Source organism: Lemur catta, chromosome 9, assembly GCF_020740605.2.
Source record: "Lemur catta isolate mLemCat1 chromosome 9, mLemCat1.pri, whole genome shotgun sequence".
In the NCBI taxonomy this organism is placed as follows: domain Eukaryota; kingdom Metazoa; phylum Chordata; class Mammalia; order Primates; family Lemuridae; genus Lemur; species Lemur catta.
In genome coordinates, this window is record NC_059136.1 from 62,809,196 (window position 1) to 62,824,757 (window position 15,562).

General features: G+C 33.5%; 2 protein-coding genes across 2 annotated transcripts in view; both read left to right on the plus strand.

The window, feature by feature from the left end:
- Window positions 1-11,333, plus strand: part of LOC123644586 (DNA repair and recombination protein RAD54B-like) — a 45,351-nt gene extending 34,018 nt beyond the window's left edge. The window contains exon 4 of the mRNA XM_045560759.1: window positions 10,618-11,333. Coding sequence (XP_045416715.1) covers window positions 10,618-10,667 — 50 coding nt within the window. The 3' untranslated portion in view covers window positions 10,668-11,333. The remainder of the gene's footprint in view (window positions 1-10,617) is intronic.
- On the plus strand, window positions 6,118-11,333 carry LOC123644588 (fibrinogen silencer binding protein). Its single transcript, XM_045560760.1, has 2 exons — window positions 6,118-6,537; window positions 10,618-11,333. The coding sequence occupies exons 1-2, from the start codon at window positions 6,164-6,166 to the stop codon at window positions 11,141-11,143; spliced, it is 900 nt and encodes a 299-aa protein (XP_045416716.1). The 5' UTR covers window positions 6,118-6,163; the 3' UTR covers window positions 11,144-11,333.
- Window positions 11,334-15,562: the final 4,229 nt, after the last annotated feature.

Below are 15,562 nucleotides of genomic sequence, written 5' to 3' on the forward strand. Positions count from 1 at the left end.
TCCTCCCAGAGTGCTAGGATTATAGGCTGGAGCCACCATGCCAGGCCTGAGTTGGCCATTTCATAATGTAAATATATATCAAAACATGTACACCATAAGTATATACAATTTTTACTTGTTAATTTAAAAAGACACAAAAGCAAAAATGTAAATTATCTGTCTAACTAGGTCTCTTATAAATAAGCCCTCCTTTTCCTTGGAGCATCCCATTTACTTCATACATACGCAATGTGATATTGATGACAAAACATAAATTTCATTTCGATTTTTTGCCTTTAATTATTGAATGATTGGCACGCATTCCTTTTGTTTCAAAAAAATCTTGAGTTGGAGTTATGATATTGTGAAATATTTATTTGGTCTTTGATCCTGTTTCCTGGATACAATTCCTAAAATCCTTACAAGTTCCAGAGTGATGTCTTTTTGTATGCTAAGGAATGATTGATGGCTAGCAGCCCCTAGTTAGCTTCAGAATGGGAGCTGATCACCTGAAAGACCAAGGCATGATTAGAGAGTTGTGACTTTCAGCCTCACTCCCCCCAACCTCCAGAGAGGGGTGGGGGAGAGAGACTGAAGGTTAAACTGATCACCAATGGCCAGTGATTCAATCAATCATGACTATATAATGAAGCTTCCATACAAATCCAAAAGGACTGGGTTTGGAGAGCTTCCAGATAGCTGAACATGTGGAGGTTTCTGGAGGGTGGCATGCCTGTAGAGAGGGCATGGAAGCTTTGCTCTCCTTCCCCCATACCTTGCCCTATGCATCTCTTACATCTGGGTGTTCGTTTGTATCCTTTATAATATCATTTATCATTAACCTGTAAACATGTTTCCCAGAGTTCTGTGAGCTGTGCTAGCAAATTAATCAAACCTGAAGAGGGTCATGGAAGCCCTACTTGAAGCTGATTGGCCAGAAGTTTAGAGTCCTGGACTTGTGATTGGTGGGGGCAGGCAGTCTTGTGGGACTTATCTCTCAATCTGTGGGATCTGATAGTATCTCCAGGTAGATAGCATTGAAATTGAATTGGAGGATACCCAGCTGGTGTCTGCTGCAGAATTGATTGCTTACTTGGTATGTTGGGTGAAACCCCCACACATTTGGTTACAGAATTCTTGTGTTGATTGTTGTGAGAGCAGAAGAAAAACAATTTGAGTTTTTTCACTCTTAGACAGTATAATAATTCTTTAGAAAACTCTGTGACTAAACCACAAGCATTGTCAAAGAACAAAAAAATTATTCTATTTCTTTTACCACTTCATAAACTGGCAGTGATTGAAAGCATTTGCACACATATTCCTAATGTTTTTAACAACTACATCCATGACAGTTTTCATAGTCTCCTTTAAAAAGTTGAACACAGTATTTTCTACTCAATTCTTTTTTTTTAAACATTAAAAAACTTTAAAATTTACTTTTTGTGGAGACGAGATTTCTCTATGTTGTCCAGGCTGATCTTGAACTCCTCGCCTCAAGCATTCCTCCTGCTTCAGCTTCTCAAAGTACTGGAATTACAGGGGTGAGCCACCAGGCTTGGCCATTTTCCACTTAATTTTGCATCAGTAACATACCTTCTTTTAAAATTAAAAACTTGTCCATTCTAATTTTTTAAACTAGAAAGATAATATGATTAGAACAGCAATAAATACTTCAGATTAATAATTATAATTTACATAGGGTGTCACTAATTTGTGCTGTCTGTATGAAATATTCAAATAAAAACATTACAATGTTATATCAGTGCATAGAAGAAAAATCATTCAAACTGAATCAGTTTGTTAAGATCTACTATGCTGGTGAAGTGTTTATGTGTAATGTCAAAGGAAAATTGCACCAGGCAGGTTAAATAGGCAAGGGAAGAGTTTATTCAGTACTATTGCTGTAGGGGAGAGATTGAACTCAACTCCCAATGCAACAGGGATTTATAGTCAACTTGTAGGGTGAGAGAGTTAGTGCATGAAAAATTACCATTGGAACTTGGTTAAGTATTAGGAGTGGGTGAGAAGAGGAACTTGATTAGGTATTAAGGGTGGGGGGATTCAATATAAACTGGCCTCAGCAGACCAAGGACAAGGCCTGATGGAGAAGAGGGCTCAGAGGAGCCTGACTAATGTTTGACCAAGGAGGGAGTCCTTGTCAGTAATATTAGAAACAAAATATTGTCAAATAAAAATTTTGGGAGGCCACTGTTTTGGACTGAGCTCCTGCACTAGGCTCCAGCATATCAGACAAAACCAAAATAAGAGTCACTCATACTAAATGCCACATAATCAAACTGAAGCTTTAAGGAAGCAGATCCCAAAACTCACCAGTTTTTCCTGAAAAAAGGAGATTTGTAGTTTACCTGTGCTGGAGTAATAAGGAAGTTCCCTTTGCTTTAACTCTCACAAAAAAGTAAGCTGAAGTAACCTCATGTTAACTAATCAGCTTTTTCTTCTATTGTTCTGTTTCCTTGTTTCTACCTTACAAACCCCACTCTTCTTCCACTGCCAAGTGGGAGTTTTCATTCAATTTTATAGAATGAATTCTGCCCTAAATCATGAATCTCAAATATAAGCCACTTAAGATTTTTAAACTAAATTTGTTGTATTTTTATCTTTTGACATTATCATATGCAATGAAAAAATTAAGGTAAAATGTAATCCTAACAAAACAGTAAAATTGTTTTTAAGGGAAAACCATGCTGCCTCAGTTTATAAATTTTGTTTAAATTCATTACAATTCAATAAAATTTAAAATTCATTTCCTCAGTCTCAGTAGCCACATTTAAAATGCTCAATAGCTACATGTTGCTCATGGTTACTATATTGGATAGCAGGGTTCTAGTACTGTTTGGAGTCCATTTTCATACATATGTGTGTATCTGCATTCTCTACAGCATAGATACATTCTGTAAGTACAGAAATATTTAACTTTGGGTGGTTATTATTATTATTTTTTCTTTGGATACAGAGTTTTACTCTGTCACCCAGGTTGGAGAGCAGCACTGTGGTCATAGCTCACTGAAGTCCAGAACTCCTGGGCTCAAGTGATCCTTCTGCTTCAAGCCTCCTGAATAGCTGGGACTACAGATGTGTGCCACCATGCTTGGTTAATATTTTTTTTTTTTTGAGAGATGGGTTCTTGCTATGTTGCCCAGGCTGGTCTTGAACTCGCCTCAACTGATCCACCTGCCTTGGCCTCCCCACTACTGGGATTACAGGCGTGAGCTTTTGTGCCTGGCCCAACTTTGGGTATTTTTTGTAAATATAATGGGATCATGGGTATATTTTATATATTTTTTTTGTTTGCTTTTTTGTTTTTTTAAATTTGCTCTTTTCACTCACCATATGTTTTGGAGCTTGTTCTACGCTAATATTTAGAAATCTGCTTCTTTCATTTTAATGCTGCTTGAAGTAGACCGTCATATGGATGTACTCTGGTTTTAACTAGACCCTAGCTCATGTGCTTTTAGATTGTTTCCAGTACTATGCTTCTATATAAAATGCTTCATTTCACCTGTGTGCATTTGAGTATTTTCCTAAGATAGATTCTGAGAAGTAAAATTACCAAAATTTTAGATTTTTTTACTCATGTAACATTCATAGATACTCCCAGATCACCATACAAAATGCCATATTCCATTTCCTTCAACAGTGCAGAAGTGTACTCTTTCCCTTATCCACTCTTGACATTACTTAAAAAATTTTGCCAATGTATGGATGAAAATGATTTTCAGTGTACATTTCCCTGATAATTAGATTGAAGGGTTTTTTTTTTAGTATTTCCTTTCTTAACACAATACCTTTATTTGTTCTGAAAATAACAAAATATCTAGATAAAGTATATATCCTGTGTTCTTGCTTTCCTTGATTCTCTTTGAATGTTTTAAAAGCTCAGAAAAAGCTAGAATGACTTTGAATACCTTGTTTTTGGGGTGGGCCAATTTTTAATTTGTATGTCTACGACAAGAATCATTTGCATTACTATTAGTTTTCTACAATTTACTGTAAAACTACTCAAAAACAATGAAAGGGGTAGGACTAGTATAGAATCACATTTCCCAGTAGGGTATGCCAGACAACACAACACCTAGCATTCCATGGAATACTCAACAATCTTTCACTTTTTGTCTGACAGACGATACATTTAAAATTTCTAGAACATTGTCTGCCTTGTAAAGAAAATTAAAAAAATCTCAGGACCCCTTATGCAAAAAGGAAAGCTAAGCTTGGAGGATGAGTCATGCAACACCCTTTTCCAAATGAATAGCTATTGCTAACATTATGCTTTAGCCAGATCCCCAAGGAAAGGTGAAAGGCCTCATGCACTTATGAAAGACTGCCCCCACAGAACATTTGTAAGTAAATTCTTTGCTGGCCTCCCGTAGCAAGGAAAGGCCAATTGTAACTTTAGGTCTGCAGTCTAAGTCTAGCTCCTAAAACTAAAGTCTCTTTGATTCCACACTGATAATGTTGATTACAAGCTTATCTTCCCAGGTGCAGAGCACAGACAAGAGGAGCTGAATCATTCTTCCACCTACCCAGAGATGTCTGCATAATTGATTCTTCCTTTACTCTCTTTTTCTCTTCAGACATTTACCTTTTCTTATATAAAATGTAGATTTCCTGGGCACTCACTGAAGTCTCACAAGAATGTAACCATTTCCCTTACTGCCTACCTGCCCCTCTTCCTACAATTGCCCCCCTTTGAGGGAATGTATACATACTAAACCTCCTGAAAACCTCTTTGGAAAAACAGATACATCTGTGGCTTGTGTTTTTCTCGGAAGCCCCCTAAAGCTGGCTTAATAAACCTCAATTGATTGAGAGCCTTCCCTTAGTCACACATTTCTGTTGTTGGGCTCATAGTGAGAATTCAATAAATTTAATTTGCATCTCTTTTGTTAAAAGAATGGGGGGAAAAGGCAATTGAGAATTTATAGCATTTGTGTGAAACTGCAGTTCCCTGGATAGAGGCTGTATCTAGACTCACCTTTGATTTCCTTGGGGCTTGCACAGTTCTTGGGGGCATTTTTATAGGTGTTCAGTAATTGTTTGATTGAATTGAACTCTGTTCAAGTATGTTCTAATTCATTCTCCTATCTGGAGAAATGTGTATCATGAAAAAATAGGCTTGCTTTGCTTACATTATTTATCATATATTTTCAGATTGGGATTAGAAAATACATTGTAAGCATTGAAACTGGTGGCCTTGAAAATGGCTAGACTAGTTGTTTCCCTTTCATAGTCCGAATTGTGTGGATATAGCTAAATAAAAGTCCTGCTCTATTATAGCAAATGTGATTTTGTTGTGTGGAGTCTTAAGGCATGATTATGCTGTTTCTCACCATGAATAGTGATTTTTTACACATGATGAAGCAGGCTAGCATATTCACGTACATTACAGCTAGAATAATCCATTGCTTTAAAAACATAATTTTTATCTGCCTTTTAGATTTCCTGTTCAAAAATTTCCTCTTAAATAACTGAAAAAAATATGCAGGGGCTAATGTAGATTGCAAAATGAAGGAGAAGCTTAGCTTTACTGTGGAGTCTGAGTCTGGGTGTAACCTAACTAGCTAGAGGATATGCAATTCCTGATTGACAGCAGGACCAGCATTATGCAGATTTTGTAAGGGAGAATACTCAGCTCAGAAACAGTGATGAAGGGCTCTGTTAGGAATTACTATATTCACCACTCATATCTTTTAGTTTTCTGTCACTGGATTTGTAAACAAATAGCACAAAACAGTTCCTCTTTTGTTTTTATTAAAGTGATACTGCAATGCAGTTTCAGTCTATCAGCTAGGCATACATGGGTGGAAATTCAATATTTTCACTAAATTAGCTAATTTTTAGCTGTGTTCCATGCTTATCTCTATACCTTTGTGTATTAAATCCTATCTCGAGCTGTTTCTTTTATACACAAGTGTGTTTTGCTTGTACCTTCCTGTCGTCTTCAGTGCGAAGCTTTATGTAGGTCAGGCTTGGCTTAAGCAGATTTCCTGAACCTGCGTCAGCTTAAGCTGGAGGAATTTTAATAAACCCTCCCCTGTAGGCGTGGGCCTAAATGAGGCTAGCCTAGTTAAGCCTGATCTTTTTTCTGTTTGTGAAAAGAGCTGGGCAGAGCTGAAGGCTGCTTGGTGGTTTCTGAAACTGCCTACTTAATTTGAAAAGAACAATGGTAGGAAAGGCTAGATCTTCCAATTTTACCTTATCTGAAAAGCTTGATTTGCTAAAGCTTGTGAAGCCATATGTGAAAATTCTCGAAGAACACACTAATAAACATTCAGTAATAGTGGAAAAGAATAGGTGTTGGGATATCATAGCAGTTAACTATAATGCAATTGGAGTAGACCGTCCTTCTCGAACAGCGCAGGGCCTACGCACCCTTTACAAAAGGCTCAAAGAATATGCCAAACAGGAGCTATTGCAGCAAAAAGAGACCCAATCAGATTTTAAAAGCAATATTTCTGAGCCAACCAAGAAAGTTATGGAGATGATACCCCAGATTTCCAGTTTTTGCCTGGTAAGAGACAGGAACCACATAAAAAGGTAAGCTTTATTTTATTTTGTTGTGGAAAATTATGGCGCCTCCTATCTATTGAGCTTTGGCTTAGTTGTGATAGAGATATGCATAGTAAGCATCCCCACAAGGGGAGCAATGAATAGTGTCTTTGTTTTGCATTCTTAAAAAAAAAAAAAGTGAGGCTATAAGGAATTTTTCTGCTGCATTTGATTTAAGCTACTTTTTTTTTTTTACTGTCTTCCCCTCCCCCTTCCCTCCTGTAGTTTCTAAAAGTAAAGGTTAGGGAGGAATAAATGGCATGAAATTTGTGACATCACTTCATAAAGTTTTTAAGCTTTAAAATTAAATTATTTAATTAGTTTCTGAGAGATACCTTTTTCTTATTTAAGATTACATTTCATTGGAATTTTTGATTTTACATAACATTTATATAAAGTTAGCAGTCTCCAGAGAAATGGAACCTTTGCTTTTTTATGAATTGTCAGTGTCTGCACTGAATTGTCACTGTCTACACTTTCTGAGCATGCACTGAACTAACAAGTAGAATGAAAATCAATAAGTAAACTTATTAATGACATGATTGTTTATATGAAAACAATTTAAATTATTTTTCAAGAACATTTAAAATAAGTTGAACACAACTAAAGGGAGTTAATGCTTAATTAGGAATCCAGATTACTGAATAAAATTAAAAGTTTTTGTTGTTGTTTTTATTTATTAATGCTCTAGTTTCACTTTGATCTTGGGCCATACAGGAAAGAGTAAGCTTTCTCTTACTACTTTGCAAGGATATGAAACTCTGAATTTTAATAAATCCATAAGGACAACTAGGCTCTTTTAGGGTCAGACACAATTTTTTGGTTAAATTTGTGCTCTGTATAACTACTTGCTTGGGAATCTTCAAAACTATTATCTTGCCCCTAATTCAAATTATAACCCCTGGCAAAAGATAAAAATGGCAGCTACATTCTTCTGAACCATTTAGGGTGATTTAAACAAATTATAAACTCGTTGTTAAGGGGCTTTTCAAACAAAGCTTTATACAATGTGCTTTTCTATTACTGGATATATAAACAAATTATTGATCACCTGTGAAATCCCTTTGAAATTTGTAAAGAAGCAGAGAAAATTTTTTAGCCAAGTGTATCTGTTATTTTGGTAATCTGTCTTCTTGCCATATACTGCTTATTTCTACTTGATTGTACAGTAAAAAAAAATACCACCAGTAGGAATCCAGGACATGGATACACAGTGGATTAATTCTTGGGACCACTAGTTAAAATGTTCACTGTAATGGCAAATGATGAAATCCCAATACCCTGGATATTAAAAAAAGCTCCACAGTAAAATTGTTATATGTTGTTACTTATTCAGAATTTTCTCCCTCTAGGACCATAGAGAAGTGTTTTTTGCATTACAGGTATAAACATGTTAGGTTTTAGGTATTAAGTATAGTTTTTTTATAATTTGAAAACTACACATAGAAACTGTAATTTTAGTTGTGTATTTTAAAAATGCAGAGAGTATAGAAGAGAAGTAATAAATAAATATACAAATATCTGTTTACATTTTTATCATTTGTATGCATATACATACAATATACATATACACAAAGTCTTTTGGGACACCAACATTTTTCTGATAAAAATGAGTTGATTTATGCCTTTCTATACCTACTTTTTAAATAATACCAATTTTTTAGATTTTTAAAGGGAAGAATGTAAGAAACATGCCATTTAAATTCTTACGTTAGTGTGTTTACCCTGCCATTAGCTATATATTATTTATTTGTTCGATTATGTATTTAATGTGCTTCTACTTATTTGAATGACATCATCTTGAATCTTAATATCTCAAAAGTTTATGATTATTCTGTAATCTTAATTATGCTTCTACATAACATGCCTGCTAATCTCAGCAAACTCTCCGTTGATAAGGAAAATATTACTGTTTGTATTATTTAACATATTTAAAAATATATACCTATTTTGTAAGGCTATTTATTTCTACAACTCACATTGATTTGTATCTTTGTTTTTGCCTGTCCCTAATATCAGATTATACTTTGTGGTTTTTTTGTTTTTGGCAAGGCCAAGGCTAAGAAGATATACTTTTTGTTTTTGTAAACTGTTTGATCCTCAAAGTTCAGACTTATAAATTTTAGAAGTCTTTCTTTATTGATCATTTTTGTGATCTTCTCCAAAGCTTATTTTTTAAAAATTTTGTTATGCCTTCCTTGAAATGTTTTTAGTAAAATGTAATGGAATGGTCCAGATATAAGGCATATTTTTAATTTACTTGAGAATATAATGTCTATGTTTATATTCTATCATACATACTAATTTGGAATAGTAATTGAGTGGAGTTTTAAAAACTTAATTTTCATATGTAGCTTTAACCTTTCCCATTCCACGTTTTAGCAGAGATATTAATAAAAGCAGATCTTGGTAATTTGAGTTACATTTATAACCCATTGTTTTATTTTTGGAAATCATAAAATGACAAAAAAAGACAACAAAAATGAAGGAATTTATATAATCTGTAAATAAATTTTTATTATGTACAATATATGTATTTCATTTTATCTGTGAAATAAATATCTGCTATTTCTGGCAATTTAATGCCATTGGTAAGTGACATATGGAGAGTTTTAATTTTTTTCCATACATTCTACTTGAACTTGTTCCAGCATTTTAATCATCTACATAGAATGTATTTTTTTAAACTATGTTACTTATCATTTGTAAAACGTTCCCTAAATAATGTTAAATACTTCCATTAGTGTTCCAATAGTCTTTCCTCTCTAAAACTTTTAAAGTTAGAAGCATAATTAAAAAAAAAAAACTCAAGAAACAAGATTATATATTCTTCATGTTATACATGAAATTATTTTTAAAAAACACCTTCATAGTATATATGAAATTATTTTTGAAACAGAATTTTCGGATGTGTTGCATTTATAATGTCATAACAAATATTATTGCAAGGTTTAAATTATGCTAAAATTATAGTTATCTCTACTAGGAATCCATATCTTATGGAAATTGTGTGTAGATTTGATAAACCTTCAATATACCTATAGGCCATTTAAAAACATTTCATTAAAAATTATGTCATTTGTTCATTTATGTAATCATTCAACATATAACGAACACCTAGTAGGTTTCAGGTACAGAATTATGCTAGGTACTGGCTATATAGTGGTAGAGAAAACCCCTTGTTTTTGTGAAATTTACCTGACCAATAGTTGAAAGACATAAAGAGAGCAGCTGAGTCACATGATTCAGGCTAGGTGTAAAGATGAAATGCTATTGTATTTGAAATAGGATAGTTAGAATGATACTCTATAGTTGGGCATACCTCAAAGCCATACAAAAATCTGTTTTTATTTTTTGGGCAAATGCAGAAATCAATACCTCCCATAGATGCCCTTCCACTGTCCTTCTAGAAGACATGGGACTTGGTGGTTTTTAGATCAGTCCAGAAGAGCAGGAGGAGGAGTTCTAGGGCTAAGGTATGAATATAACAAGGCTGAGAATGCATTAAATGGCTCTTTATACCACTGGAGAACCACAGAGTTGTCGGGACAATTGGTTTCTCTTTGATAGCATTAAAATGGCTTTTCTTTTTTATTTACTTCATTGACTTTGTATAATATTTGTAGTTTCCTGCCCTTTTAAAAGCCCAGTTTTGGCTGACATGGTGGCTCACGTCTGTAATCTTAGCAGTTTGGGAGGCCAAGGTGGGAGGATTGCTTGAGCCCAGGAGATTGACGCTGCAGTGAACTGTGATCACACAGCTGTATTCCAGCCTGGGCAACAGAGTGATACCCTGTCTCAAAAAAAAAAAAAAAAAAAAAAGGCAGCCCAATTTTAAAGTTAAGGATGTGGGCGAGGGACGGGGGAGACCTGTATATATATACATTATTTAAATCCCAATTTTAGTCACTTTCATTTGTTGTTCCAAGTGTTAACATTTTTTTGTTTCATGACTTTATAGTTTTAAAAGTTTTATAATTTAATGTATATTAAATATGAAATTATGCTATAAATATACTCTTGTCTTCATTTGATTTACATTTTATAATGCTTTTTTGTGTGCTATAGTGCAAACTTGGATGAGGAGGCACAGGCTGGTACCAGTTCACTACAGGTAATGTTGGATCACCATCCTGTTGCTATTACAGTGGAGGTGAAGCAAGAAGAAGACATTAAACCACCTCCTCCACTGGTTTTAAATTCTCAACAGAGTGATATTTTAGAGCAAAGAGAAGAACATGAATTAGTACATGTTATGGAAAGATCCTTGTCGCCTTCGCTTTCCTCTGTTGATATGAGAATGACATCGTCTCCATCTTCTATTCCAAGGAGAGATGATTTTTATCGCCATGAGAATGGAGAACACTTTAGGTCACTGTTAGGTTATGATCCTCAGATCCTGCAAATGTTGAAAGAGGAGCATCAGATAATTTTAGAAAATCAAAAAAACTTTGGATTGTATGTTCAGGAGAAGAGGGATGGATTGAAAAGAAGGCAGCAGCTAGAGGAAGAGCTACTAAGAGCAAAAATTGAAGTGGAGAAGCTGAAAGCAATTTGCTTACGGCATGATCTACCTGAATATAATAGTCTGTAAGATTTTTTTTCAGTCTTACAATTTGATAATTTTAATTTTGGCCAAATTTCTTCAATTTTGGAATATCCTGAAGCAAAATACATATTCTTGAAAAATGTTATTAATCTCTATAATGGAAAGGCATTTTAAACATGATTTTCTAATTATTTAATTTTCTTTTGAGACATTAAAATTTACGGATCAGTTGGCATGGTTATATCTTTCATTGTTTTCTCCTGTTTTTCTTCTAAGAAGTTTAATAGTTGGCCTTACAAAAGATGTTTTATTTTGATCATTAAAATGTATACAGATAGGTATACAAACATACATATTCTTTCAATGTTTTGAGTCCTTAACATTTTTAGTTAGAACTTTGAAAGCTGTAGTTAAAGGTTATTAAGTCAGTTTAGTTTAGAAGCTATACTAACCTAATAATAAGAAGCTTGTCTGTATGTCATTGGTTTTTATGCTTTCATCTTTTGAAGGAGTAAGTCCTAGGATTTTAGAGATAGAAGATATTTGAAGAACACTTTTTTCTACCTCTTCAATTTAGAGGTAGTGAAACTGAGGTCCGGGGAGAACTTACTGACTTAATTAAGGTAACAAAGCTATTTATTTATGGCAGTGTAAGGACTAGCACTCAGTTTTTCTTTGTGTAATTTCCCCCCTTGCTATTCCATAGAAGTAAAAATCCACTAAAATATTCTCCAGATTTAAATATTAGAAGCATTTATTTCATTAAAACTGCTTTTAAAGATTGTTAGGTTATGAAATCAGGGGGATTGTATTAATTACTCCTATTCCACATCTTTTTTTTGTTCTGGCAAAGTATGATAAAGTATCCTATTGAAGCTATTATATATTTTGGCTGTGTGATTTAATTTCATAATTCATTTTAAATGTCTTATTCTGAAAGACATTTTTTCATAGTAAAAATCAGAATGAACAAAATTAAGATTTTACTTAGAATAAAAATAGCAAAGAAATCATGTTTATAATTTATGATATAATCTATAGTCTTTGTTTTTGTAAATATTTTAGTTTTCGTGGAAATAAGACTTTGATTCTTAAAGCATACATACTGAATTTATGTTAAATCTTTAATATGTATATTACTTAAGGATTTCTATTATATTTTTTGCTGTGGTTTTTTTTGAGAAAGGATTTCTAAGCCAAGTTTTAGAATGGTGTAGGTAGAATTTCAGCAGTATATGGAAGAAGGGGTGTTTGAAGTCAGTGAGCAGCTGGCAAAAAGACATAGAGAATGGAAAAAAGTGGATCAGGGCACGTAAGCACAAATTCAGTGCTAAGCCAGTGATTTTAAGTGAGTGTAGAGAGAGCCAGTTTGAGCTGTGGTAACCTGGACCAGGACATCTCACTGGACTAAATGGGGTAGCTGCTGTTTAATTCCAGCAGAATTTTTACATGCAGGAATAAGCCAGAAATCTGCATTTTTTTATGTGAAATTTTCTAATTTTAAAATGTTTGCAAATAATTCTAAATACTTTTGAAACACTATACAGACAACATATGAGTGGGCCTCATTGAGCCATTGGGCTTCCAGTTTGTGGCCTTTGGAGTAGAGCAATGGTTCTTCAAGTGTGGGTCCTGACCAGCAGCAGCAGCAGCAGCATCACTTGAGATTGAATCAGAAACTCTTGGGGGTGGGGTCCAGCAGTCTGTCTTAATAAGCCCTTTAGAGGTTCTGGCACAAGCTAAAGTTTGAGAACCAATGAAATAGAGTATTTTGGAACAAGTCATGGTGCATAAATCATACTAGATTGTTCAAAATTTTTGTTGAAGAGTGGTTGAAGGTTAACTGGGGATATCAATTTGGGTATTGGTTGCTGCCAGAATTTGAATTACATTAAATACAATTTTTAAGGGGTCAGATTTAACTGAATGTACAATGAGAAGCCATTGAAGGCTTTGGATTAGGGAAATGATATGGTTAGAGCCGTGATTTAGGAAAAGTGACAGGGATAGGCATTGTAGTGAGAGGAAATTAAATCAGAAATTTAGGTTAAGGCTATAGAAATAGAAAAAATAAACATGAAACGAACTCTTACAGTACTATTTTAGCAGTTGATTCCTTAACTTCAAAAAGAGGGCATTTTATACCTGAGATTAGAGTTACATTTTTTGTTATAAAAGTGTCTTGAATATATAATTTGATATATCCTTTTGACAATTTTTATCATCTCTCTTCTATGACTTTTCTTTGCATCTAATGATTCTTATAATTCTAATTTGAGGTAATGTTTTTACAATATAATTCTACTAAATATATCTTTGTAATATAAGCTTTATTTTTTCAAATTATTGAAAGCAAATTACTAAATGAAATGTAATTCATATTGCAGTTGCAGCATGCTACCAAGAACTGATAATGAATTTTCAATTTGAATGTTGACTTTGTACACTGAATCAGTTTTCCCAAATGTGTTCTGTGGAACAGGACCTATGAGATGTTTCTAGAAAAGAGAACTGCGTTCAAAAAATGCAACATGCACCTTTTTTGGTGGTTAGGTTCTAAAACTAGTGTGGAAGGTAAAAATTATGTATACACAAAATTGCCCTTGAAAATTCCTTTGCTGCCCATAAAATAGCACAAACATAATCTGCTACAATCATATTTTTCCCCAGCATTGTTCAAGATTGCTGTTTTCTTTAGTTGTGTCAGGTGACACAATTCATTAGCATTTAGCGGCTTTGTAGAATAAGAAACCTATTTTCACTTTTTTTTTTTTTTTGAGGAGAAGGAAAGATAGGTTTATTAATTTGCTGGCAAATGAGGAGGTTGGCAGACTGTCTCAAAGTACCAACATCTTATTTTCACATATTTTTAAACATCAGAATTATACTCCTTGCAGTGAGTTTACTGCAGCAATTTTTGTAAGTTTTGTTTAATTTTAATTTACAAAAGTTTAAATGCATATAATTCTGTGCCATTGTCAAACCACCTCTCCCATATAATCGTGATTAGCATAGTACAATTTATGAGAATTCCTATATAAAGAAATTTTTGGAGGCTATTTATTATCTTGCAGAGTATCTTAGGGAAGTTCAGAGGTAAATCTTTTTTTTTTCCTTTTTAGTATTGAGACTTGAGTTTGGAGACTACTTACCAAGTAATATTAGCAGCTTTTGCTGAGGACAAGTTTCACTAAGGGGAATGTATAGGGGGAAATTTTGCTAGTACCAACGGAATATAAAGTTGGCCTTCTATCTGTAGGTTCCACATTTGAGGAGTCAGCCAACTGCAGATTGAAAATATTTGGGGGGGAGAATTAACTATACAACAATAAAAATAATACAGATTTAGAAAACACAATATAACTATTTATATAACATTTACCTTATGTTAGGTATTATAAGTAATCTAGAGATAATTTAAAGTATACGGAATGTGCATAGGTTACATGCAAATACTACACCATTTTATATAAGGGACTTGAGTATCCGTGGATTTTGCTATCTGTGGGGGTGTGTGTCCAGGGACCAATCCCCTTGGGATACTGAGGGATGACTATACACTGAAGCCACCAGATATCCTACGTACCCTAGAGAACTGTTTGGGGCCATGAGCTTTACCTATAAAATGTAATTCTGGGAAAACATAGAGAAGAATGATTTTATTTTTAAAATGTAGACTTGATTCTATAGAAATATATTAAATTTGAAAAATGTACCAAGTCAAAAGATTATTTCATCCAATACATTAGTAATTTAGATAGTGGATAGATTATTTTTACCACCTCCTTATGTTTCTCTTATCCATGTGAATTTAAATGGATAAGTTGTTACAAGTTAAGTATTATGACTTTCTAAAGGTAGGATTTATAATGGCATTCTCAGAATAGTTAATGAAACTCATTTCTAACAAATGCCAGATTTCTTAGAATAGTCAAATCAAGTACTTTTTTTTGTATGATGAGACATCAACTTGGTGTTATTTCATTTTTCAAGAAGTCACTCTACCCTGTTCTATTTTTACTTATGTGAAAATGCTTAAAATATGAGTTATTTTCCATGTGCCTTCAGAGTAATGTCAAATTTTCAATAGACATGTTTATATAACTTAAAGTGTAATAAATTGTATTTAATATATACTGTAGATGATGATGGTTAAATGCTTTGTTCATACATGTTCTTTTAAATGCAAGATAATACAATGTACTGATGTGTGTACTTTTTTTGTGTGCCATAAGACAAAGAATTCAGTACTATAGAGGTAGAATTTTTTGATGAAGCATGATTGGAATAAATTTATTTAGATGATTATGTTATAATACATGCCAAATGTACCATATCTAAATATCATAATTCACTTTTTTCAAATGTTAAGATCCACAAATTGTCAAAATCAAATACTTGATGAATTTGATTATAAATAATAATTAGATGAAATAAAATTGTCACATACTTCACTAATACAAA

Coding starts and splice junctions, on each gene's coding strand:
- LOC123644588 (XM_045560760.1), top strand. CDS start 6,164: ATGGTAGGAAAGGCTAGATCTTCCAATTTTACCTTATCTGAAAAGCTT. Junction 6,538..10,617: donor GACAGGAACCACATAAAAAG/GTAAGCTTTATT, acceptor TGTGTGCTATAG/TGCAAACTTGGATGAGGAGG.